General features: G+C 43.3%; 2 protein-coding genes across 5 annotated transcripts in view; one reads left to right on the plus strand and one right to left on the minus strand.

Annotated features, from left to right (window-relative positions):
* The window catches only part of RSPH1 (radial spoke head component 1), a 71,111-nt gene extending 50,704 nt beyond the window's left edge, over positions 1–20,407 (minus strand). For 3 of the 4 annotated variants that reach the window (XR_002090138.2, XM_019487179.2, XM_014611182.3), the window contains exons 1-8: positions 20,300–20,407; positions 19,074–19,187; positions 18,848–18,953; positions 8,224–8,314; positions 7,742–7,877; positions 7,362–7,433; positions 1,932–2,115; positions 1,367–1,522 (exon numbers count right to left, since the gene is read on the minus strand). Coding sequence is in view for 3 of the 4 variants with exons in the window: in XM_019487179.2 (XP_019342724.2) it covers positions 1,367–1,522; positions 1,932–2,115; positions 7,362–7,433; positions 7,742–7,877; positions 8,224–8,314; positions 18,848–18,953; positions 19,074–19,187; positions 20,300–20,353 (913 nt within the window). In the remaining variant the exon portion in view is untranslated. The remainder of the gene's footprint in view (positions 1–1,366; positions 1,523–1,931; positions 2,116–7,361; positions 7,434–7,741; positions 7,878–8,223; positions 8,315–18,847; positions 18,954–19,073; positions 19,188–20,299) is intronic. The other variant, XM_006258347.4, reaches the window with a different exon arrangement.
* A 944-nt stretch (positions 20,408–21,351) lies between these two features.
* Positions 21,352–27,265, plus strand: part of SLC37A1 (solute carrier family 37 member 1) — a 64,642-nt gene continuing 58,728 nt past the window's right edge. The window contains exon 1 of the transcript XR_002090137.2: positions 21,352–21,539. The gene's annotated coding sequence lies outside the window, so the exon portion shown is untranslated. The remainder of the gene's footprint in view (positions 21,540–27,265) is intronic.

A 27,265-nucleotide genomic window follows, 5' to 3' on the forward strand; every position in this document is an offset into this window, starting at 1 on the left:
ATGGCCCTGGGAACTGCTACAGCTACTGTATGGGCTGAGGCTTCCAGGTGTGTGGGAAGCAGTGTGAAATGCTGCAGAAACAGATACAATGGGCAGTGGCATGCTCAAACACATGCACTGCTCCACACATGCTACTTTCTAAGCTGAAAGCAGCACGACTACTGTAGCCTCTGATATGGGAGGTAATGTGCATGGAGGAGTATAGAAAAGTTGGGTGCCACTGTCTGACACAGTAAGTTTGCAGTGCAGACATTACCAGATAAGAGAAAACAGAAAGGCAGAGAGACAGCCAGAATAGCATTGGAGTGAGGCTTGGAGAGACAACATTTTTTGATTATAGTGTTGGCTAAAAAGAAGGTGAAACTATAAACAAAGAAACTCTTCAGTTACCTGATTATTTCTATTTGTAGGGGAACAGGACTTTGTGCATGTTATTTATAAATAAACTAGATTGTGTCAAATACAATCAACTCCATTATTAATTTCTCCAGCTAACAGAAATGACTTGCTAGACACCAGATTTTGGCTAACTGTTCAACTAAAAAAAGATAAAAATATAGAAATGTTATTGTATTACTGATTAAAGCTTTTTGTTGTTTTTAAATCCAATTGAGTTAAAAATACACAATTGCTTTCATGGGGGAAGGCAGAAGTGGTTGAAATGGAAGGGCCAAATTTTCCAAGGGACTTTAGCCTGATCTCTAATTTCTCGAATCTCAACACAGTTAGGCATATGCGTTAGTAAATGGTACTACACATATACACAAATGATGCTATGTACAAGTATAATTTCCATCCTAAAAACAATAAAAAAACATAAACTTGAGTATGTTAGGCAATCGTTAATCATTCTGGATCAGAGTGTGTGTGAGAGAGGTCACCAGGACCTTTGACATGTACACCTATGGAGTGGAGGCTGCCCAGACCTTCCATCCCCTCCTTAGACCATTGAGACAATATCCAAAGGCCAGACCAAATCTGGACATTTAGTGCCTCAATGGCTGTAGTTATACCTGCATTTGGGAATCAAACCCAGGTCTTTTTCATGGTAGACAAGGATTCTGCCACTGAACCACAGCAACAGCTACAGCTTGACTATACAGAAGTAGAAGCTGGCTTTCTGAGGATGTGTCCCTATATAAGAACTTTCCGGAAGGATAAATGAGCACCTATACAGTAGGTGTGTCTACATGTGTCCCTATGGTGCTGTTGTTACTGAGCCGTCATTTTGGAAGTACTAAATGACGGTGCAGTAGCAGCCCATACTGTGCTGTGCCAGCAGTACATGGTTATTTTTAGCCACTATGTCACCAGTGACATGTTTTCAGTTGGTGACATGCATCATTTTAGATGATGCTATACTTACTTGTTTCTCTTTCTTCTTCACCTTGATCCACTTCATCTTCTTTGTTAACTTCCTCCTCCTCTTCTGATTCTTTAGGTGAGGTTATAGCTTCAGTTGACTCTTCAGCAGGAGGCTCTGCACTCTCAACAACTTCTGCAGCAACTGAGATGGGAGAAACTTAGAAACAGACCAAATTACAAAGAGGAAAAAACAGACCTGTCATTAATATTATTATTATTATTAGGTAACAGCTAATATCTTTGGCTCAATCCTGTAGCTTCTACTCATGTGAGCAGTCTCATTAGATTTCCTGAATTTGTTTATATATAGATCACAATATCAATCCTGAAAGCCCATAATAATTTACAGACTTTCCAAGAGAGTTGTCTCTTGCTACTTATATTATAGCGAAACAAAGTATAGAAAGCCTATACTTGCAGTATACGAACGTGAAGGTTCATCTTGCCATGCTAATTGCTAATATTCAACACCACCTAAGCTACGAAGTACATCTTATTTATTATGCAAATTAAACAGGCAAAAACTACTTGGAAGCCAAAGTGTCCAGCAGCTCATCAGGACAAACCTGCATTTGCTGGCTCCTCTTCTGCTGCTGCTGCTGCTGCTGCTGCTGCTGCTGCAGGCTCTTCAGGAGGTGGGGGTTTCTCAGGGGCAGGAGTCCAGAGAGTCAATTTAGTAATTTTTGTTGCTTTCCATTTTGGAGAAATTACGGCTGAAGTTTCCTCCTCTTCTTCCTCCTCCCCTTTGTCCTAGAAACCACATGAACATAAAAAATACCTGGCATTAACACTAGGAATGGAAAGGTCGTAAGTAAGACCAAGTCTGTGGGGATTAAAATCTTTTTTCACCAAGTTTGAAAGGTAACAATATAGCCCTTCAAACTATGCTGCTAATGTGGAATAGCCTGAATAGTCACAAGCCTTAGAAGTCAGAGAAAAAATGCCAGGCTAGATAACCTTGAAGCAATCAGACAGTTCCAATGTTGGTCTCAAACTTAATGCTTGCTTATTTTGTGTTTTAATGGGTCAGGTTTGTCATGTACTTGCACAAAAGAGTCATGGGGACACACAGGGCACATCCACACCACCAAAAGAGTGCCACAGTGAGGTGCTCACATTTTTGCATATGCTACACCCCATAGCAGACATAATTACCCACCTCAATGCAGCACTGAGCAAATGTCAATAACCACATCAGAGGTTTCACACTGTAGTGCAGTCATGCATGGGTAAGATCCATGATATAACAGGAAGTACTGTGTATAAGCTTTGTACTCTTTATGTTTTTGTCATCTGAGTACAGGTTGTGATGGTTCAGTTTATCTAAACTTGGGCCACAAAGAGGCATTTATTTCTAGCAGTGGAAATTTTCCATCAGTAGAAGTGTTTCTGGGAGAGGGAGCAAGACATTCTGCAGCTGTCACCTCTTCCCTGCTCTGTGCAACTTCTGGTTAGAAGTGCCCAGGGCATGTGGCAGCGTGAATCTGAAGCAGTGTGGCTGTATGGATCCATGTTCACACAGCATAGTCAGGGACATGCATCTGCAAGGAGCCAATGGTGTGCAGCAGCTCAGAGCTCTGACAGAATGAAGTTCCATGCAGTTGCATGCCCCCAGCTCCATGCAGGCACACGCCCCTGGATCCATGCTGTCCCTCAGCCTGGATGCACATTGCCATCCAAATGAATTGCCACAGATTCAGCCTGGGAGGAGCTCAATGTCTAGATCTGGCCCAGGACCCAGAATGGGCTTGATACCGCTAAACTACAGGAAATAAATGAAGTTTCTCATTACTGTAATTAGAATGGAATACTATGGCCTGTAGTAAATAGTTGCTGTTGCATTCACTTGAAAATGATGGTTCTGATTTGAGGCTCTGGTTTTCAAAAGCATAAGCATATGTTTAAAGTTAGGCTCCTATTTGTATATTTAGATACCTAAATCGAGGGCTTCATTTTCAAAGTAGTGAGATCAATGGGAGCTGCTGGACACTCCACACTTTTGATAATCATGATAACATGCCTATACATGGACTTGGCTACCTCATTTTAGAAAAGTACTCATTTTTTAAACTCTTAGCCAAAGATGCAAAACGATCTTCTTAATGATTTCCTCTTTACATATCCTTATAATTCTAGCCATTGTTTTCCCTCTTTTACAAAGGTTGCTATGGATTCCCCTATAACATAAACAACTAAACTGTAAAACTTGGCACATAACATAAATAAAACTCAGAGCAGCATATTCATAGCCAGTCAGTCAAAAAATTGGTTGGGTATTTGCAGCCACCATTTTGTTGACTTCAGGGGAGGCATTGGGAGAGCAAGTGCTAGATAAACTAGCTAGCCTCAGAAGTGGCTCCTTTCCATAGGTCAATGGTGAGGCCAGGGCCACTGAGCAAGCACTAATTATGCTAATTGCACACACTGCTTTCCTGTTCAGCTGGGAGAAAGAATTATGCACTATATATATATCTACATAAAAATCCATCCCGGCCCAATGCAACAACCTCATCAATGCACCTTGTCTCTCACCTAAGTGTGGCTCAGATTCATAAAAACATAATCTAGTCCTCCTTCTCAATACATCTCAAAAGCTACCAGATGGATTTATGAACTAAGGGATAAATCCTTCTAGCTGAGGTAGGTAGGTCAAATTTTGCCTCTGGCCCATCTACCCCTGCACACTTTGCACAGGGGTCTGATGTGGAGTTGCAAGGTATGTTTTGCTTACAAATATCTAATAATGCTGGTATGCTGAAACGAGGTGGTTAGCTGAAGGTCTCATGTATTCCCACACACAAATCTTCCATTACAGCCACACACAATCCCTTGAATCTTTTTGCTTACAAATTCACCTAAAATTAGTGTTATTGTTCCTAACGCCTTGCCTGAAAATGTGTAAATATTTCAAAGCAAGGTTATATTATTTCCATTGAAAGTAAAGGAAGAAAATTAATACCTGAACACTGGCATTATCTGTCATTTGAAGAAACAGATACCAGCTCATTAAAAAATAAAGTAGAATTCTATGTTTTTTATTTTATGTAGCTATTTACCTAACAGCTACATAAAATTATAATCATCTGTAGTTACAATAGTGGTTTACACTTTCAAAGTAGTAACCAAATCCTCATGAAATTCCTCTTGAGTCGGTAGGAATATCCCCATGTTACAGATGAAGAACCTATGACTTGCACAAGGCTGCACAGGAACCCAACAGCAGAAGTATGCTTTCAACTCAGGAGCACCTGGTTCCCTGCCTTTAGTTCAATCTGATACAGTGAAGATGCACATTAAACTTGGACCACTCTAAGGGCGCTTAAAATGCTAGCGTCCACACTTTGAAGCTTCGTAGCTCATACTAAGTGCCCTATGAGCATCTCAAATTTATGCCACATTAAGCAAGAATTATCATGGCCACGCTACCTAGTTTGTGTCAGGATAATTTCAGTCTCCTCCATGGAGATAAAACAAGCAATTTTCAGTCTCCGGCATCCCAAAATGTATCGTTCCCAGCCCCCTCCTCTTGCCTGACCCAGAGCAGAGATAGAGCCGATGAGTGTGTCTCAATGAGAGCACACACAGAGTTTGTGGCACCTCAAACCCATTTAAGGCACCACAAACCACATGGTGCACAAGCACCTGTTCACTGCACTGCTAATTAGCAGCATGGTATTTATTTCTGACACCAGGAGATTCCGGTGGCAAAAAATCTGCCACTAAAAAAAGTGATGTAGCGTATGCAGCAGCACCGTGAGCCACCAGAAACTCAGCCTCCCACACTAGCTGCTGGCCAGACTCCGAACGGCCAGCTCAGTGCCCCTGCTGCCCTGGGAGGCCCCCACAACCCAGGTAGGGCTACCAGGTCTCGCACAGGTGCTGGCCCCAGCCTCCCCTGCCCCACTCCAGTCAATATGCTGCACACCACAGCACATGTGCAAGGGCATGCCTGGGCACAAATAGCAGTGGCACAATTATCTGCTGCTATTTACCCCACTTGAAACACACACCCTTGCATACACACGCTCGTCAAGATGCACTCCAGGAGCCCTGGTTCCTAGCCATGACCCTGTTCACCTGCCCTACAGTGGTAAGTCAGAGCTGTGCAGGCAAGAAACAGTATTAACCTTTAATGTGCAACTACTCACAGTATGGCCTAACTTTAACAGTGCTTAACATTCCACAGATTTAGTACAGTCTAAGTGTGATATGTAACTTTACCTTTAGGTGCTGTTGCTATTTATGACTGCAGTAGTGAAGTTTATACAATACACGTGCATACTCTTTGCTAAAAGTGTTTTTTTATTATCACTTTGCACTTTGTTCTTGTTATTACTTTCTTTCCTTTGCACTGTAAAACATTATCTAACCTTGAAGAAACTACACTTTCTCAAGAAGTTCAGAAACCCAGATCCTGGAAACTGACTATCCATGACTTCGAATGAATCACTCATGTTTTTGTGTCTCCAAGTCTCTTTCTGTAGAGTAGCCTTCATCAGTGTGATCACTGATTACTGCTTGAAAATCACATGCAGAACCTCAAATACTCTGTTTACCTACAGTTGCTGGAACACGGACAGTTCCAAAAAGTGATATAATCATTCTCAAAGTATTAGCAAACAAAATATATAAATACTAGGAGCTGTATTTAGAAAGGTAAAGCAAAACTTTCTAATTTCTAAATTCTATCTAAGATTAGAAATGGAGACCTTTCCCATGCTCCTTTTTTAGCTTTTGTTACATGCAGGTAAACCATGCAGAAACACTTCATTCAACCCAGAGAGCACCTCTGTTAAACCAGGCTCCAAGAAGATAAAGCCTTCAATGGCAGGTGCGTTCCCATACCCTGGAATAGAAGGCAGTTCTTTGCTGCCCTTTCTCTTGTCCTTGGGTTGGATTAGCTAAGCAAATTGATGAAAAAAGGAATACAAGTGAACTACATTTGACACATTCATTGCCGGTAGCATAACAATGGGTGGGTAAGAAAGGCACGCACTCTGGGTGCTGCCTAATAGAGGGGAACCAGTATGGAGATAAGGGAGCACCTCACCTTCTCATCCTTTATTTCCCTCCCACCCCTGCACCCTGCACCTTCCTTGCAGGGGCTGACAGCAAGAAAGGCCAAGCAGCAGTAGCAGCACATGGTCTAAGAGCAGTGAGTGGAGGTTTATTGCTTCAGGGAAAGGAATCACATCCTTTTTTGCCCTCAAAAATTGGTATTTAAATGGCCACTAAACATGCATGTTGGTGACAAAAGAAAAAGGGAGCTGACATCCCCCAACACACAGTACTGAACCTCTGACTCTATCACGCACTGCCACTGGCCAGGTTGTGGTACTGGCCAATCAGGCCTCTGTTCAGTGCAGAAAGAAAAAGTAGAAAGTCTCCTTATAGCAGGAATAAAAATAAATATAGATTACAAATCACCTGAAGCTTTAATTTAGGTGTCATTATGGAGGTTTTAAGGTAGTATGAAATGGAAGCTGTGAACTAGTATGTGAGGCAGTTCAGAAAAAGAGTAGGCTAAATCCAAGCAAAATGCATCATGTTCGCTAACTTGAAATCAGAAATTTAAGCCAAGACTATATGCTTACTATAAAAGTGAGGTGGTGGTGTTGTTGCTGTTGTTGCACTTTGGTTAGGTAGTCAGAAATATGTCTGAAAGATCCAAACTCTGAGGCAGAGAGAAAAATTGGCTCCCATACCAGCTATCAACCAACAACTCTCACAGAAATCAATGGGAGCTGTGGGTACTTTGCCTGTCACAGAAACAAGATAATAATGGGCCATATTTTCAAAAGCAGCCTCAGCTAGAGTTCTGCTCATCTAATTTTTTCCTCCTGAAGCCTAGAACCTTTAGGAGATGATACTGATTTCAGTGCACTACTGCTGCTTGCACTGGGAGTAGAAATGGCCTTTCTGTGTGTTTGCACTTGCAAAGCGCAAAGCAAAACATTTTTTCTGACATTTAGTGTAGTCTGTACTATATTACTTACCAGATCTGACTGTACGTATTCCCCATGCTGTTCACACCCAATATCAAAGACATACTTTCCATGACCTATTGGCTTAAAAAAAAAAAAAAAAAAGAATTAGACTTTATAGCTAGCAAACTTTGAAGGAGTAAATGCAAGATACATTACAATTCAGTAAAAATAGTTAAAGCTATACAAAAACTCTATGCAAACTACATGTGTCGGTTGGCTTTTATACTTTTAAAAAATTTTCTTCCTATTTGACCAGTAGATTCTGTTTTCTCTCTTACATTTATAGTTCCAAGGCTAAATTAAAAGATGAGAATTTTCAATGCAAACAGCCCAAACTGGGACAGTGAAAAAGTGTTTTCAAATAAAACCAAATTTTCCAGAACACTTACGTATTTATTTACAAACTTGCCCTGGTATCTGTGGTTCAGGTGAATGAGTTCAGCTCCTCCTTCCTGGCTCCCATTAACCCAGCCACCAACATATTTAGAGCCAGTGTCTGCATAGATGTATGTACCTTGTCCATGCCTGGGAAGTGGCAAATAATAACTTTATTTTACATTACTTTAAATTTAAAATACTGGATTACTTTACAAGTGTAATGAATCAAACATATCACTAAAACAAGCACCATCATCTGAATTTCCAATCGCACATCCTTCTTGCTCAGGCATTCATACTCAGTCAGTCTTCTGTCTGTGCCTATTGGAATGAGCTGTCTTAGTGCACACTTTCTGGCCATCTTAAATTGGATTTGATTGGCAAAACCCTTCTACAGCTCTCTCTTTCATATAAGCAGCCACAAATTTGTAGAAATCATGTTGTTTTAATGTCCTCACGAAAAGTGAAAGATTGATGTTACCATGAAACAAACCTTCTATGGTTAAACCATTCTCCAGTGTAGGTGTCTCCATTTGCATAGTAATATACTCCGTTGCCATGTCTTTCATCCTCCACCCATTCTCCTTCAATGGACATGATAAAAAAAAAGGATGGAAGTGATAAATTTCACTTTGTGTCATGCTAATCAGTCTTTAGAACTGTTGTACTGACAGCTAGTTAATGTTATGTGAATGAAGATAACACAATTAAACAACCAAAAAAGAATGTTGAGCACCGACAGACACGCAGGTCCTTGCTCTAACTCCTGGCACTTTATTACATAAAGTGATATCACATAAAGTGCCAGGAGTTAGAGTGATCCCCCCCTCCCCCTGACCCAGCAGATGTTCACTGTCATGGGGGCAAGAGTGGGGAATTGAGCTCAACTTTGGAGCTGAACCAGCAGAGGAACTGCCTTCCTTTAGCGTAGGCTCTAGCCCTCCCCCAACCCCAGCTGTCTGCAGGAAGGGAGGGGGATGGAGCTGCAGGCAGGGTCTTGCCTGACCTGAGCTGGAAGGGGAGGGACTTGGAGGGGGTTCTCCAATCCACCCCCCATTCTCTCCAGCTTAGGTCGGGCAAGCCCCAGCCCACAGTTTAATAGATTTCATAGACATTAGGGCTGGAAGGGACCTCAGAAGAATATCGAGTCCAGCCCCCTGTCCCAGGGGCAAGAAGTCAGCTGGGGTCATAGGATCCCAGCAAGATAAACATCCAATTTACTCTTGGAGGTGTTCAGTGTAGGCACTTGAACCACCTCTGATGGCAGGCTGTTCCAGACCTTGGGGGCTCGGACAGTAAAGAAATTCTTCCTTATGTCCAGCCTGAAACAGTCTTGCAGTAGTTTGTAACCGTTTGACCTTGTCATCCCTTGGGGCGCTCTGGTGAACAAACGTTCCCCCAGATACTGATGGTCACCCCTGATAAACTTATAGGTGGCCATCAGATCATCCCTGAGCCTGCGCTTTTCCAGGCTAAAGAGCCCCATAGCTCTCAGCCTGTTGTTGTAAGGTCTGTTTTCCTGACTTCTGATCATGCATGTGGCTCTTCTCTGGACACTCTCAAGCTTCTCCACATCCTTTTTGAATTGTGGAGCCCAAAACTGGATGCAGTACTCCAGCTGCAGCCTCACCAAGGCTGAGTACAAGGCGAGAATGACATCCCAGGATTTACTTGAGAAGCATCTATGGATGCAAGCCAGCGTTTTGGTCACTTTACTAGCCGCAGCATTACATTGCAGGCTCATGTTCATCTTGTGGTCAACGATGACCCCCAAGTCTCTTTCTTCTGTAGTGCTAGCCAGTGTAGCACTGCCGAGCCTATATGGATGCTGTAGGTTTTTCCTCCCAAGATGGAGAACCTTGCATTTTTCAATGTTAAACACCATCAGGTTCTCATCCGCCCATTTGCTGAGCCTGTCCAGGGCAGCCTGGATCGCCCCGTCTTCTGGTGTGGATGCTTTGCCCCAAAGTTTGGTGTCATCAGTGAACTTGGCCAGTCCGCTTCTGACTCCAATGCCCACATCATTAATGAAGATGTTGAACACTATGGGTCCAAGGACAGAGTCTCGGGGGACCCCACTGGTCACAGGGCACCATGATGATTGACTTCCATCAATTACTACCCTCTGGGCCCAACCACAGAGCCAATTTCCCAGCCAGCGGATCATGGTGGACCCAAGACCACAATTGGCCAGTTTCACCAAAAGGTAATCATAGGATACCAGATCAAAGGCTTTTCTGAAGTCAAGATATATGACATCAATCTTTTCTCCCTTGTCCAGGTGATAGGTCACCTGGTCGTAGAAGGAAATGAGATTGGTCAAGCAAGACCTACCCACAACAAACCCATCCTGGCTATCCCTCAGGACGTTGGCATCGGCCAGTCCATTAAGGATGGCCTCTTTAATAAACTTTTCTAAGATCTTACCCGGGATAGGAGTCAGGCTGATGGGCCTATAATTTGCCAGATCCACTTTCCTCCCTTTCTTGAAGATAGGTACCACATTGGTCTTCTTCCAGTCTTCGGGCACTTCACCAGAGCACCAGGAATTCTCAAAGATCCATGCCAGAGGCTGGGCTATGATGCTCGCCAGCTCCTTAAGTACCCTGGGGTGTAGATTGTCAGGGCCGGCTGACTTGAAGGTATCCAGCCTCTCAAGGTGTACCTTCACGAGGTCAGCATTGATAGAGGGCAGGGGATCTCCCTCACCCAGACCTCCCTGTCCTGTAGTGGGCATGGGTGTCCCATGGGACTGATGAAAAACTGACGCAAAGTACCCATTTAATAGGTTGGCTTTTTCCTGGGCGTCAGTTGCCCCATCTGGTTTAGCAGGGGTCCAATGTTGTCCTTGCTTTTCCTCCAGCTCCCCACATATTTGAAAAAGGACTTTTTATTGTCCTTGATGCTCGAAGCTAGTACAAGTTCAGTTGCAGCCTTGGCTTTCCTGGTTTGCTCTCTACAGGACCAGTGCAGAATATTCCTCCTTGGAGGTGAATCCTGTCCTCCATCCTTTGTAGGCCTTTCTTTTTAGCCTCAGGAAGTCTGCTAGATCCCTGGAGAGCCAGGAGGGCTGCTGTGCTCTCTTCCTGCCTTTCCTCCAAGATGGAATAGAATTGGCTTGTGCATTGAGGATCGCTCCCTTGAGGAGCAACCACTCTTCCTGAACTCTCCTCCCCCTGGGGTCGTGGTCCCTTAGGGCCTCACTGACAAGCCTCCTGAGCTCAAGGACTTCAGTGTTGCTGACTGACTTGCCAGCTTTATGGTGGATGGTGAAGGTGATCAGCTCGTGGTCGCTGTCACCCAGCTTCCCATCAATCACTAGGTTGCCGATTAGGTCATCCCCAGTAGCCAGTACCAGGTCAAGCAGCACTTTACCTCTCGTTGTCCCATAGACTTCTTGAGTCAGGTAGAGGTCATCCATGCATGACAGGAAGCTTTGCGACCGCTCGGATTTTGCTGAGTGATCCTCCCACGAGATGTCTGGGTAATTGAAGTCACCCATGATAACCATGGTCCTGGTGCATGCAGCCTCAGCCAGTTACTGGGTGAGCTCCCGGTCAAGCTCTTGACTTTGGGTGGGAGGTCTGTAGTAGACTCCCACCATTGTGTCCTCTGTGCCGTGTTCCCCACGGATTTTAACCCAGAGGGTCTCCAGTCGTCCACCCTGGTCGCCAACATCAGCTTGCAGGGACGCGTAGCTTTCCTTAACATAGAGAGCTACACCCCCACCCCTTCAGCCAGTCTGGCTCAGAAGAGCCTCCTCCTCAGGGGAGAGAGGTGGAGACCATCTCTTCCCGGCAGCTCGCTGCCTCTCTCGCCAAAGAGTGGGCTGTGGTCATGGAAGCCAAAGCCTTCCCAATGACACCAGCGCCGCAGTCTTTGGTTAACTACCTGGATCCTCCTCTCCCTCCTCGGCCCATACCCTGAGACTGGGAGGATCAAAGAGAACACCACCTGTGCCCCCCTCTGCCCTCTCCCCCCTCTCTTTTTGCAGACAGCATCTTCATCTGATCCCTCATTAGATGAGGGTTAATTTGTCATGCGATCGGCCACTTTTAAAGCACTCTGCAGCCATGCACGTGTATCAAGGCACAGCTGTAGCGCACTTTCATTAGACCGACTGCATGACAAATGTCACTTCTGTCAGTGTCTATTATTATGACAGCTGCCAAAATACCAAACTAGCTCTGATTAAGGGCAATGTAATTTCTGCAAATAATTACAATGGGAAAAGAAGCAATTTTTAACTCAGTGATCTTCTACCTGAACGTGAAAGGCAAAGATACTTGTCAAGTAGTCTCTAGGAAAAGCTGGTTTGTAGATCATTATGTAGTCTGTTCGTACTCAAAAATAAATGAGATTACAACAGTGCTGGCTTTTTTCAGCAGAGAAATCTGTTTTTTATCACTTGATCTTTTTATCACTGCTATTATTAGTGACATATTTACAGATGGCTAAAGGCTTTGACACATCAACAGAAAAGTTATCAGCACGAACTAATTAGTAGGACATATTCCATTTATTGAGTGAATGAAGGCTTTAAGCCTCAAAGAGGGGGAGGAAGAATGTTCTGAACCAGGGACCTGATCAGGGCACTAAAGCATCTTCTAAGCAACCACAGACCTAAGGTATTAGAATGTACTGGATGTACTCAACTGTGCACCTCTGCAACAATCTGTGAATAAAAAGAACTAAGGAAGGAGAAAATGTAGAAAACAGCCATGCATAAAGGAGTGCAAGATGACATTCTGCTTCTGAAGCTGGATATCTGAGCATGCATGGTTTTACTACTAGTTGTGAAATAGTATTCTCAACTGTTTTCCTCCTCTGCTCAGCTATTCACTTCTTCGTTACTCAAGCCCTGAGAGATTATGTGCTATCTAAGGAATGTTTTTGCACACACACACAGGATTCTCAAATTCTGGCTGTCTGCTCCAAAATCTCTTGACCTTTTCACACCTTTTTACACCCTTGTTTGTAAAGTTAAAACAACAGCAATCACATTGTATGAACTAAGCCATTTCATTCAATGCATAATCAGTAACAAGCGGACTGGGAAGTTTATTTAAAAGCCTAGTTCTGTGGGCCTGCAGAGAGGCTCTAACTTGTGTCAAGTAGGTCAGTCTCCTAGGGACCATTCTGTCAGTCACACATTGCACCCCTCCATGCCACTGTTTGCCTTCAGGATGCTTCCAACACACTGTCACATAGGAAAAATCCTCAATTGCCCCTTCACACCAGCTTTTTCTGTTCAGACAAAAGCAGCTGATCATAGAGTGAGTCCTCACTTTAGAAGAAACAGTCTATGTTACTCTGGCTCCCTCCCTACTTTCCTGATTGTGCCCCCTTTCATGTCTCTCACACTACTTTTCTCTCTTCTGAGCTGTCTCTTTTTTCTACTACCATTCTCTTTCCTTGCTTTCCCCCTTTTACTCTCAAATCCTTTTCTTCATTCTGTGCCCTTGTCCACAAATTGCTATTCAGCTGCCTGATCTTTCTTTTACTGTAAGTATATATTTTTACATTTGTTCATACCTCATCCGCTTTAATATATATTATGTTATGATGAACTGGACAAGCTATATGACATTCTGGGTAGTACTGATAGGTCCCATCTCCTGGCAATAAATCTTATAGTGTTATAGGTTTATGTTGCCCTGTGGACTGAGTATTTAGCCATAGCAAATACCTCTTAAAATTTCAACAGTTTAGCATGTTTGCCAAAGCCTGGACATTTTTGTTTAGAGGACAGTTGGTGCACAATCTGAAAATTTTAAAACAACAGTCAACATTCATAATAGCTTCAAAGACTTTTTTTTCTCTGAAAAAAATCTAGGTCACTTTACACTGATCATTTGGCATTTGAAGTCCTACTTCATACAAAGTGAGAACATCTCTATCTCAAGCCTGTGGTTTAAACTAGTTTGCTTTTTTATCAATTGAAATATGTATTTTGCTTACATTTACGAAAGATTACTCCTCCTGCCTTTTTTGTTGTGCTGACTAAGCTCTTCTGCTTGTAATATCAAAGACTTCGTATATCTTTATGTGAGGAAATGAACAAAAAATAATATAATAATAAACCCATGTTTTCAAGGTGACCTGAAATAGGATTTTTAAAACTTTGGCTTATGCCTTTTATTTGCTTCTTTATGACTGGCCAAAAAACTTTAAAAGGTTTATTTTTGTGGGGTGGAAGCAAAGGGACAGGTTTGGGCTTGCCCTTGGAAAGCAAATATGGTTTTCCTCTTACTGTGAACCCAAACATCATTTTGTGTGCTGAATTTTTAACAAGTTTCCTTTCCCCAAAATGTTAATGAGCTGTTGAAATTAAATGGGGGTTAGAAAAAAAGAAACAAAGCAGAGTTACTGTGAAGGGGAGTGTGTTCCCCTTCACTAAGTGAAACAGAAACTAAACACCTTCATTAGCTAAAAAAGAGAAAACTGACCTTAAAGGCTACTTGAGGTACCAAACTTGAGGTACCAAGCATGGTGGGAAGAGCTAGTAGCTCTGATCTGTCAGGATGTGAGGACGCTATAAAAAGACAGTTGCCCCGCTCCAAACACCAGAGAGATTATAGCTTCACTTTTAAACCCAATAAGATTCTTGAATCAAACCTGAGCAAAGGAACTGGAGAATGATTTATTTCCCTGGTTTGTACAGAAAAATTATGCTGAAGTTCAAAGACTAATCACAGCAAGAATTGGTTTCTGTTTGTCAGCTTTTCTCAAGCTGGACCCTTGACTGAAGGAAGCTACAATGGATTGTTTTTGAAAAGCTATACTAAGTGAAAGGGAGCTACTGTGGCTGTGTCCAGATGTCATGGATGTTTGGTTCCCTGAGGACAACTAGCAGCGGCACACTTTGTGCCACCGCTAGCTGTCCCCAGGGAATGCCTGTGCCATGCATGCTCTGGCATATGGTAAGTTACCCTGGGTGGTGTAGGGGAAGCTAGGGCCAGCACTGGGCTGACTCCAGCAGCCTTACCTAGGGTCTTGGAGGCCTCCCAGGGTTGCAGCACCGGTGATCCTGCTGCACAGAGTCTGGCCAGCAGCAGAGTGTGGCTGTGGCCAGCCAGGCTCCAGCTTTGGGTGGCACACGCTGCCACTGTATATGCTACTCCACTTTTTTTTCTGTGGGTTTTTTTGACCCCAGGATATCCCTTGCAGCATTTCTCTTGCAGCATGAACAACTGAATGTGCAGTATGTGGTGCCACAGACGTGTCCCATTGCATCTGCAATGGTATATAATGGTGGTCCCATTATAAACCCCAGAGTTTATTGCTTCACATTAATTGCACATGTAGATGTGCCGACACATAGCAATTCTACGCTCAGACCAAAGATGGTGGTCCCATTATAAAAACTCAGTTACTTTCCTTTATTCTTATTAGCTTACATATTTATGCTACTGATGCTTCAGATGGCACAGTTTCAATGACTTTTTATTAAGCATAGTCTTATACCCTATTGTCACAGAGCACTGAGGTGCCCTGTGCCTGAAGAGGGAAAAGCTGCTAAGGAAGGAGCCCTAGCAGTGACTAAGGAGCACAGCTGTGGGTTGCCGGGGCAACCAAAGAAGGTCAGCTGACCAGAAGGGGCAGGGCTTGACCCTTATAAAGCCCAGCAGCAGAGGCCTGAGGCAGTTCCCTGTCAGCAGCCAGAGAGGCAGGGGCTCCCTAAGCTAGGATACGAGAAGAAGCCTGACCGCAGGTACGGTTTATGGCAGTTCTTGAGGCTTGAGCAATGTTGTTTTAGCCAGGCAGCTTCAATTTATGTTACAGCCCAGGGGCTTGTGTTTTGTTGTTGGTTAAACCGGTGGTTTGGGTGAGGCTATAAGGGGTTGGAGGAGGCCTCATAGGGGACTCACAGCAGAGTGTGAGGACCCCAGCACCAGTGCGGGTGCAGCATAGGGGATACATAGACCCAGCCCAGGGGGGGGGCGACTGAGGGGCCCCAGTGTGGGCGTGGTGAGCCCCAGGAGAGGGCAGCATGACTGAGAAGCCCAAGTTGGGCACTGTGAGCCCCAGGAGAGGGCAGCGTGATTGAGGAGTCCAAGTGTGGGCATGGCGAGCCCCAGACAGGGGGGGCAGCATAATTCAGCAAGCCCAAGTTGGGCACGGGGAGCCCAGGAGAGGGCGTTAGCATCACAGAGAAGGCCCAGAGAGAACAGGAAGGGGCCAAGATAGGGATACACCTGAGTTAACATCTGCGAGGCTTGGGCTGAGGTATTGGAAAGGAAAGGAGCCGCAGATAGCGCCCCCTGGCAGCGGGGCGGTACCAGGGCAGCCTCCTGCTAATTAACACTAATTAATTAACTAACAACAAGGCATGGCAGGTGAGTAGGTGGGTGGTTGCCCCAGAGACAGGTGTGGGCCACATTAAGGGCGGCCCAGATCATGTACCTGTTACACCTATATAGGACTTGAATTTATAATGTGGTCAAAAACCTTTTTCAGGCCTTCTTTGGAAATCATAACACAAAACAACTCTATGATAATTTTTCTATTCAAATCACCACTGCAATCTGGGAGGTTCTAGATCATCAAATAAAAGAACAGTGTGAAAATATTTTCAAGACTCCCAAAAAGATCCTACATCTTAGCTGCAATATGCTTTTAACCTGGTTTAAGTGTCCACATTTACAAACTTGTCTGCTTAAACTTTAGGCAATTATGAGTAACTGTATATTTTGATTTTCATAGAAAAGATATTGAGTAATGGACCTGAGCCATTCACATCTAGATCTCCATCTGTTCTATTAAGTGCCTAAGTTTGGCCCTGACACTTCAAAATTCAGTCTCTAGTTTTTAATCCTTTGTTTAAAGTTGATGTTATTCTGTACTAGGCCTGTGTTAAAATCTTTACTGAAAAGAAAGCAAAGCCTTTTTACAGAAAAGTGTTAATCCTGGAGTTAAATGACTTCCTAGAAAAAAAATCTTTAAAACAGTTAATGAAGAAGATAAGAGTTTGACTCAACTAATCTCCTTGCTGTCAAAAGAAGACGCAGAAAATAAATCAGCCTCAAACCACTTTTCTGTGCTGTAATAGCATTCCCTAATTCCATTTACATAGATGCACAGGGGGGCACCTCTGCAGGCCCTTTAAGACTGGAGACTTCCCAATATGGGTTCCACCACCTGAGACTATATAAGGGCTGAATCAGGAAAAGAAGTGAGCTGCAGTCTGGCGGCTAAAGCTCGTCCAGGGGTTGTCAACCGAGGGTACGTGTACCCCTAGGTTACTTTGGAAGGCCCCAGCGGTTCCATGGCAGCAGTACGGAAAAGCTACTGACACTTCTGGTTTCGCTTGTTGACTGGCTGCTAAGGGACTCCCCGCTTCTCGAGCGGCTGCCAGGGGTACACCAACCAAAAAAGGTTGAAAACCCCTGCTCTAGTCAAAAGTATGGTGCTGGACAGCTCATGGAGAAAACTGGGGTACCAGAGCAGAGGATTAATGAAGACTACAGAGAAGAGCAGTACAGAGCCAGTGACCAGAAAAAAGGAACAGCAAAAGAGAAGAGTTAGAGCTGGGTGCACTGAAGAGGTTTGAGGAAACTGGAAAACGAAACAAGCTAAGGAAGATGGTTGATAATAAATTCCATGGTTCACGGATCCAGTGGAGTGTGGATTTGTAGGAGATCTTCATAGCCAGACAGGGTCAGGACCTTAAACCAGAAGAGCCTGATGGGCCTGGATTCCCATACCTTAACCTTGCCCAGAGTAAGAGGTGCTAAGACACTACCGGTATGCAGAGGGTGAGAGATCATAGTGAGTCACTCAGTAAACACAACCCCCACGTGATGAAGTAGCATACTCTTGAATTGTCACTATTGGGCCTGACAGCCTGGAGTGAAAGACTGTCTAAATGAACCAAGAAATAGACAGTACAGCCTGGTGAAAGAGGACTATTGACTCATTAAGTCTAATGAAAGACTTGTAAGGTGTGATTTCTGTACACAACTTTCATAATGTGACCATAAACTACTAGACAGTCAGGTTTCCCCCTGTCACGAAGTGGAACAAGACAGAAAATGTATTGCCCAAATAGAGATTGTTCCACAAAGATAACTCATAAATGTTCAAGAATGAGAAGAAATGCTCCTTGGCCAAGGGCTAGACAGCTGGTATTGCACACCATCTAATATACTGCAGGTCTTCACATGACTGGCATGTCTCTCTGCCTCGTTTCTCCATGCTAATGAGGCCTTGGTATGAGCTGGATCAGGGAAGTCCTGGTTCAAATGAAGGAAAACCACAGAAATTTAGAGAATTTTCAGGTCAAACAGGAAGGTGTCTCCAGGTTTGGCAGTGACTGAATACTGTTTGTGTATTGTAATTAAGCACTAATAATCTTGCATAGGCTTTCTTTGTGTATACATTTGCCCAAAGACTCTGCTGCATGAATTAATTTAATCTTCTGCACATCTCTTAGCACTTCCTTGCTACCATTTGGTATAGCAAAAAGAGAGGTCAGGAGACAGGGGCTGTCCAGGGAAGAAAGTGGGTATGTGGCAGAGCCTGCTCAGCCATGCCCAGTTCTCTGTTGGTAAACATATGCCAGAAATCATAAATACTTTTTACAGATGCTTTAAATTGTGCCAAGGCTGGGTAGTGATCACAGCACCTGTTCTTAGGTTCAGTTTCTACTCTTTGCTGTTTTGGGTGTACTGGAGCTATACATCCTACACTTTATCATTATGATAACATAATTCTCTGAAAGAGGAAAAATACTCTGGACTGAAATCTACAATTCTAGGAGCTTAATCACTACATGTGAACACATATTCTTGATATTGTTTGCTCTTGTAATGTAACTATACTCTCTTCTATTATTCCAATGGAGGATGTAAAAACTTTGCTCAATGGTGTGTATAATTTGGAATATTAAATTCTGTTGATTGAGTTAGTGAGACAATAAATCCCTGCCAAATACTTCAAGCCACTTCCCTCCCAAATTTGCAAAAAGGCAGGAATAACAGGAAAGAAACACAGAAATGTTGGTGTTAGAAATATAGTTAGAAATGTGGCACTAGACTTATTTTCTCCTAACACTTAAGTGTATAACCTTGCCTTCTCAGGTGTTTAAATCCTCAGAATCATGGTCAGCACTTTACCTTCATACTTTGATCCATCTGGATACATAAAAATGCCATGGCCATGCTTTCTGTTTTGAAGGTATTCTCCAATGTAGCGAGCACCATTTTTAAATCTGTAGGTTCCCTGAAACATATTTGGTGTAGATATAGGGCTTGTCAATTTTCACTATCATTTCAGCCTCGTTTAATAAAACTGTTTGAAACATATAAATGACTCGTTAGAGAGGACTGCGCTAAATCTTACCAATCCGTTTCTTAGACCATATGCATATTCTCCTTCATATGTATCACCATTGGGTAACCGAGCTCGTCCATGTCCATGCCGTTCACCTGCTGCATTGCGCTCACCATCATACTCCTAATTAAAAAGAACAAGATGCAAGGTGGGTTTTATGATTATTTTTTGTTCTATCAGTTGCATTGATAGGAAAATTTTTTTTTTTTAGTCTCAAGTAATGCCATTCATCTGCTGAGAGGGAGACTGGAAGCTGAATTCAGCATGTGTAAGAAAAGGCAGCCACTTCTTGGTTGTGACCTGCTCCTTTTCTGAGTCCCTTGCTTAGGTTGGTCATTCTCAACCATGATGCTAAGGCAGCCTGGGGTGCTTTGAGATCCTTTTAAGGGTATAATAGCAGGGGTGCCATGCAATGTTAGCACTGTCAGGTGTGCACACCTGATTCCTGAGATAAACCCAGAGATTTCCAGTAGGAATCCATGGTGTTAAAAGCACTCTGCCCTGTTGGGGTCTTCCTGAGTTTTTTGCAATGGAAGAACTGCTCTACTCTTGTTCTGCAGTCAAAAAACATGAGTGAAAGCTATGAGCTGGCAGTGCTCGGGGGTGGGGTTCTATAAAGGTTGAGAACCCCTAGACCATGTCCTTTCCCCAAAAACTCCCACCCTCAAGCAGGGATGTACACCGGCTCCTGCTTGGCATCTGGAAGCCACCTTCTTTTCAGCACTGCCCCTCCCCCTGTGTCCACCCATCCATTCATCCACCGATCTGTCTATCCAACCACCCATCCGGTCAAATGCACATCCGTCCGTCCATCCATCCGTGCATCTATCTGTCCATCCGCATATCCGCCCATCTATCTGCTTGTCCGCACATCCATCCATCCATGCACCTACCCATCCCTCCACCTGTCTGTCCATCCATCCATCCACCCATCCATCAATGCATTCATCCATCCATTCACTCATCTATTTACCTGACCACCCATCGGTCCATCCATGCATCTTTCCATCCACTCATCCATCCATCTATCTAACCATACATCCATCAAGGCATCCATCCAGCTGTCTTGTCCATCCATCCATTTACACATCCACCCCTCGTCCATGTGCCCACGCCCCCCAGACCCGGCACCCAGCGGCGGGGTGGGGGGCAGGTCTCTCGCGCGTGGGGGCGCTAGGACCCGGCGGGGGCCATTGGGGCGAGGGGTGGGGGGCGCTACGGCGGCCCGCGCGCACCCCGAGGTCGGTCTCCGCCTCCTCCTCAAACTCTTCCGAGCCCAGGTCCGACATGGCGCCGCAGCCGCGTCACCGTCGCCATGGAGACCACCCCCGCAAGGTGGGGAGGGAGGCGGTTAGAACAGCGAGCGGCGTCGCCAAGGCAACGCGGGCACCGCCCCGAGCTCTTCCGGGCGGGGGGTGGGGCTCGCGCTGCTGTCCCGGGTCCTGAGCGCGGCGCTCTTAGCCCCGCCCCCTCCCTGCGCAGTAACCCCTTCCTGCCCGGCGCGCAGCTGTGGACATTGCCCGGGCTCGGTTGGCTGCTGCATGAGGCTGGGGGATGACTTTCCTGCTGTCACGTGGGTCCAGGGGGTTGGGAACCTCCCCCACAGTTGGGGGAGCCTGGCTGGGCCATCAGCTCTCCTTTTTAATGGACTGGGTGTTACCATTAATCAAGTTAACTTTTCTTAGGGCAATTTTGTTTCGAACTCCTTGCACCCATCCTCTCTTCTCCTATTTCTCACCCCCCTGGAGAGTCTTCTGCTTTCTTCAAAATCATCCTTCCACCCATGGAAACAGCTAGGGTTTCCACTTTAGTTAGGCAGGTTAGTTAGTGGGAGATTGGGCTCTGTCCCTGCTCTGTGCAGCCAGAACGCTGGAAAAATCTTTCAAAAGCACTGTGGGTATTATACTGTGGCACATGTGTGCGCAAGAAAATATGGTCATTTCTATTGCAGAATAAAGGTAATGAGTCTGTCTCATGCCATTTAGAGCGAATCTCTCTCATAGTCGTGCAGCTTCATTTCTGCCCTCTGGGAGTTCGCAGTCATGCAGAATGGTTGGGCCTGAAATCAGTAAATATAAAGAACATGTTACATTTTAAACTATAGCTACATCCAGCATTGTTTCTCTTGGGTTCAGAGCTACTTGGACATTGCAGGTCACAGATCTTATCTGTTCATTGTATCATATGACTTCAGCTTGTAAATGAATCTTTATGCATCTGGACAACAGAGCAAGCGCTCTGCAGAAGCTGGGTGAATCTTATTACAAACTGTGTTTTCTTTTTAAATTGAAGCCAGAAGACATATGCTAGACTTCGCTCTGCTGAAGTGTCTGAAATCCAACCGGAAGGATGAAGCTGTCTTAGGTTAGCACTCCTCCTACTAAGGAGAATTTGTGGACAAAAGAACTTGTGTGCGCCTGAACAAGCATCAAGGCAACATGTTTTCTGTCTGAGTACAAGAACAGTGCATTGCAGGTAACTTGTATGTTTTGATTATTGGCATATTGGCAAACAAGCCTCAGCCTTCAGCATGTAAGATTATTGCATTAGCAGTCTGGAAGGATTCTCTACTTCCCATATAAACCACTGGAGGAATGGCAATCCAGTTTTTTCATTAGACCATTCCTAGTATCTGACCAACAACTTACTTTCTCAGATGCCAGGGATAGTTCAACAATAAGGTAGGTTGTTGTCTGTTTAAAACCATGCGTCTCTAAACCAGTTAGTTTCTAAGGGTGTAGTAACATGTTATACTTAGACCATACTAAATCTGTGGAAAGTTAGGTGGTGTTAACGTTCGAACATGCTGTGAGTGGTTGTATGTTAAAGAGTAATAATGTTTCTTGCCTACAGAGCTCTGACCTGCCACTAGAGGTTTGCCAGCAAGGAGGTGGCTAGGAGCCAGGACACCAAGACTATATCCCTGCTGAAGGGGGAGGGAGGAACAGTTTATCCTGGGATGCTGGAGGATTGCATATATCTCCTTTAAGCTCTGTGGAGCAGACTAAAGTTACTCTAACATGAGCTAGATAACACAGCCCAGAATTAACCATCATGTGAATTGACTTAATTCTGAGATGCTCAGAGGAAACTTAGCACAACTTAACTAACTTTAATGTATGGGTGCTTGTATGTGTCTACACATGCACTTTAATGTGCATTAGCCTATTTTAATGCTTATTAAAGCATCACAAAAAACTATTACCTTTAGCTCATGCTCATTTTTGTAGTACCTTACAATGAAGGGCATTTATAGACATGATCCAAGAGGCCTGGGGTGGGTGCTTTAATTAGCATGGCTCTAAGAACTGCACTAATTAAAGCACGTGGAGTGTCACGTGTATCAGCATCCCCACACTTAAAAATACCAGCAATGGTGCTTTAACTACAGCTTGTCAAACAAGCTTTAGTTAAAGCGCCTCTGCCACCATTTTTCAATGTGGGGACACTGATAGATGTGATGCTGGAGTCTGCTGGAGTGCAATAATTATCACGCTTCTGCAGATTCAATCGTGTCTGCTCCAACACGCTGTAATTAAAGCACATTGGAGCAGCCTCCCTGCATGTGTATAGGGGCCCATGGGTACTAGATTTAATACACATTACCTATAGCACATTAATTAAACATGTAGATACACCTGTTGTTTTAAATGTCCTTAGTATGTTCTAAATGAAATGTGTAACTTCACTCTAGGGCAATGGTTCTCAACCTTTCTAGATGTAAGGTACCCCTTGTTAGACTCAAAGTATTCCTTGGAAAATGCCAGCTCTTAGTTTTTACTCATTTTTTGACTATGAAGAAATAATTGTGAAGTTTTTCTGTTGCAAAGAAATCAGAAAGATCCCAGAAGCTCAGAATATTTTTAACACTAAGGATCCTATTTGAAATGTCTGGATTTATTTTGTGAATCATAGTTGCATTCCTAACAATACTAACATTACATGGCACCCTGTTGCAACCTTGAAAGGATCTTGAGGCACCCCAGGGTGACATGGAAAGCTGGTTGTGAAGCACTGCACTAATGTGTGACCCTACCCTACCTTCTGATGGAAGCAAGATAGCAAGATATCAGAATTTATGAATGAGGGATGTGATCTGGTTTGGAAAAAAACCCTATGTTCGTGTATAAACAAAACAGATGACAGAACAAGGAGCAATGGTCTCAAGTTGCAGCAAGGGAGGTTCAGGGTGGATATTAGGAAAAAACCTTCTTACTAAGAGAAGGGTGAAGCACTGGAACAGATGACTTAGAGAGATGGTAGAATCTCTATCCTTGAAGGCTTTTAAGACCCAGCTTGACAAAGCCCTGGCTGGAATGATCTAGTTGGGGATGGTCCTGCTTTGAATAGGCAGTTGAACTAGATCAGGGGTGGGCAAAATGCAGCCCGGGGGCTGGATGCGGCCCACCAGGCCATTCTACCCAGCCCACGGGGCCCCTAAAAAATTTAGAAAATTAATATTAATCTGCCCTGGGCTGCCTGTCATGTGGCCCTCGGTGGCTTGCCGAAACTCAGTAAGCGGCCCTCTGCCCAAAATAATTGTCCGCCCCTGAACTAGATGATCTCCTGAGGTTGGACTAGATGACCTTCCAACCCTAATTTTCTATGATTCTATGATAATAGTCATGGGCTATTAAAATTACTATCAAGTTACACTGAAACTGAATTGTCACAGACAATAGGAGCACAAGGGTGCTGCATGGATGCTAAGTGACTATTTAGGTACCAGCGTGACAATTAAAGTGTAAGACTCCAAATCCCTTGGACATTTATGGTTTCACATGTACAACTGTCCTGCACTCTGATTAATGGCTCTCTTTTCGTCTAGTAGGCAACATACTAACATGGACCTCAAAATGGCCGTATCCTTAGCTAACAAATTCCTCATCTTCTGGCTTTAGAGTTTGGTGTATCTGTATTAATTTTAAAATGCTTTGTACTTGAATTCTGACATAGTATGAGCAAGCTTTACACTTAACTCACAATTGTAGGTTTATTTTGCTTCTATGCAAATTGCCAGTGTCTGGCTGAGGAGGTCCAATTTGAATAATAGCTCTGCAGTTACTAAATAACTGCGTATTATGCAAACGGCTGTTCTGATTACTTACTGCTGTCAGTGCTTGATATCCATATGCCTGCTTTAAATATAGCCATAAACCTCATCTCCTCCTTCCTCAACCCTGATAATATCACATGTTTCTCGTGCCTAAGGAATGCTAAGCCTTTCTGCTCAGTAAAGTAAAGCCTTTCATTTTAAAAGTAGTTATTTTTTATGCATGAGAGGCAAATTAATCCTAAGCAGTTAAGGGGGGTGTAGGTGTGTGGCTGAATATGCATCTCAATAATTTGAAGGCAATCCTTATTAAGTTACCTGGACTAATATGTACTTTAGCCTCACAGTTAACATAGCTAAGGGTATAATTCTGTCCAACAGGATGCACTGACAAGCTATAGCACACATTTTCCATATCTGTGGTTAAATACACTTTCTCTAGGTAATGAACGTTTCAGACTGCTGTTTTGAATGGGAGTGAGGGGAGTCATGTACAAATTTCTATGGGACCCACCCATTAATTATTTCTTCTGAAAACTCAAGCAGCCTTAAGTTTAGTGAATAAAGTGTTGCTATTGGAAGGATCAGTGTGCAAGAAAATATGGTTTGATCGAACTGTCTTATTATTTGCAATTTTTCTTACCCAAGGAGCTTGTCACATCCTAATGACTATATATTATAGAAGTAAATACAATTCAAGATCATATCATATGTGAATATATTTTGTAGCTTCTGGTCTTCTGACTGCATTTTATCAGGGATAGTTAATGCCTGATTTACATTACTAGTATTACTAGTATAACAGTGATTTTTCTATTACATTACTAATAAGCAATATAAATCTATTACATTACTAATAAGTAATATAAATTTAATATCCCTGATAAAATGCAGTCCTGCTTCTGTTGAAAGATATTGCTTATCCAGTAGTGAAAAATCACTGTTAATGCCCAATAGTACAAAACTTCATACAGGAATTCTTTTATTTTGCTGTACCAAAGGGCCAAAATTAAAACTCAAAGATGCATCTATTTCAGGTGCAGTGATGGGATTTCTATAACCCACACTGTAACAATTTAGAACGAGGAAATGGAGGGATGGGTTGCTTCTCCAGCTCTAAGAGGCTAGCTGTGCCAACTTGGCTAGAAGACTGCCACCCAGACAGAAGGGGGCAGCAGCCAGGCATAAGTAGTCTTGGAAAAGAGCCTTGAAAATGGCCTAGGCTAGCACAGCACGAAGACACAAATTCCCAGAGAGGAGCTATGAGTATGAAGGTATCCAGGCAAAGGTAGGAGCACCCCAGGGGTCAGCAAGGGGCCATAAAGGACTTTTCAGGCCTCACATAAGGCTCAGCAGAACTCTAGATTTTTTTGGACTTTGGGAGAGGTGAGATCCTATTGGTCCAAGTCAAGGAAAACAGTAGTAATGGAAGGATTGCTATTGCTGACCTACTGATGCCAGCTGAGCCTTTGACAAGTGCACTCTCTAATAAACCTTTACAAATACTTTAATACTTGGTGGCTCAGTCCCTAGTAGCTCCAGAAGAGCATACCTGGATGCTCCATTTACCTTTGCAGTCACCAGTATGACTACAGAAAAATGATAGAGCGATTCTTATGTTGCAGAGAACTCAGAAAGACCATGGCAGGTCAGAATGTTTTTAACACTATGGATTCCTGTTTGAAATCTCTAAGCTTATCTTGTGGAGCATATCTGCATGCCTAACAGTGCTAATATCGCGTGGCATGCCTCAGCACCATTAAAAAGAGCACCTTGAAAATCTACTGCCAAACGCAAGTGGAATTTGAGATGATTTCCTGGCTCCTGGTAGTGCTCTTGCCCACCCTACATAGAATTAAACTATCGTTGCCAGAGCTGGTTTGTCTCTGGAGTCCAACCTTCTACCAAAGTCAAAGAGAATTTTCCTGTTGAGTTTAGAATAAGTGTCTCAAATGAAGGCTTTGCTTCTCTTCTCTTTTGCAATATAATCAAAATCCTAGGGAAGAATATTGCCTGGTCTTCCACAAGGTCTTACCATCACATTCACAAGCTAGTAGACTACTGGACTCAGGTATGCTTGATATATTGTACTCATAAAATCTAAACTGCACCTGGTCAGAGAAACTTCAGTAGAACCACCCATTTTCTGTCAGAATATACAGTCCGATCAAAATTAAGTAGTCTTCACCACAATTTTGTTTGGGTGAGGCCACCAGAAAAAAAATTCCAAGGAAGTGTGACACACACATGCGCGCGCGCACACACACACAAAACCCAACATTTCAATTTTTCAGATAACTCTTTTTTGAGTTTTACTCTGTTTATTTATAATTCATTTTTAAATCAATGTTTTGAATGCAAAATACAAAAGAAAAGAAAGAAAGTTTCTCCAGGGAACTTCAATAATTTCAGGTTTTGCTCCAATTTTGGAATGAAGTCAAGTTTTGAAGTCTCAGTCTTCCTGCATAAAACAAGTGACTTGACTTTTCTCATCCTACATTGCTCCACCTTCCTTCTACAAGCATAGATGCCCCTGGCAGTGTGTCATTAAGGAAGAAAAATGTGGTAAGAATCATTCTTGAAATACTGGTATCACCTAATTGCCCTTTGGGAAGTGTACTATCCTCATACTTCCTATCTCATACTAACCTTTTTAACTTTCCAGTTTTAAAGATAGGGTAAATATTGTCCATAAATGCTTTATAGAAAAGAAAAGTGTTTTCCCCTTCTATGGAAGGCAAGGAGGGAAGGAATCAGAACAATTATTTGTTACATCAAGCAAGAAAAATTCATATGAGAATAAATTCCCCAAAACTTCTAAAACCAATAAGGCTACTTATTAAGCAACTCCTAATAAGAGACTTGGTACTAATTACATCAACAACATTTTATCCCTATTGCATTTGAAAAAAGAAAATGCTGTTAACAACAATTAAGCCTATTTCACTCTCTTCTGCAAGGCTTAATTGCAGGAATTTTTAAAGAAAAACACCCCTAAGAAATTTCCAGTATTACTTATTTCAGCCCAGTTGTTAATAAGGTAGCTGTAAAGCAGGATTTTTTTTTAAATAAAAAGATTATTGATAGAGAGGGTCCATCATGATACAGAAAAGTGAAATAACTGGGATGGTAGACTGCTGCTCCCTGA

This window comes from Alligator mississippiensis, chromosome 1 (assembly GCF_030867095.1).
Source record: "Alligator mississippiensis isolate rAllMis1 chromosome 1, rAllMis1, whole genome shotgun sequence".
Taxonomy (NCBI): domain Eukaryota; kingdom Metazoa; phylum Chordata; order Crocodylia; family Alligatoridae; genus Alligator; species Alligator mississippiensis.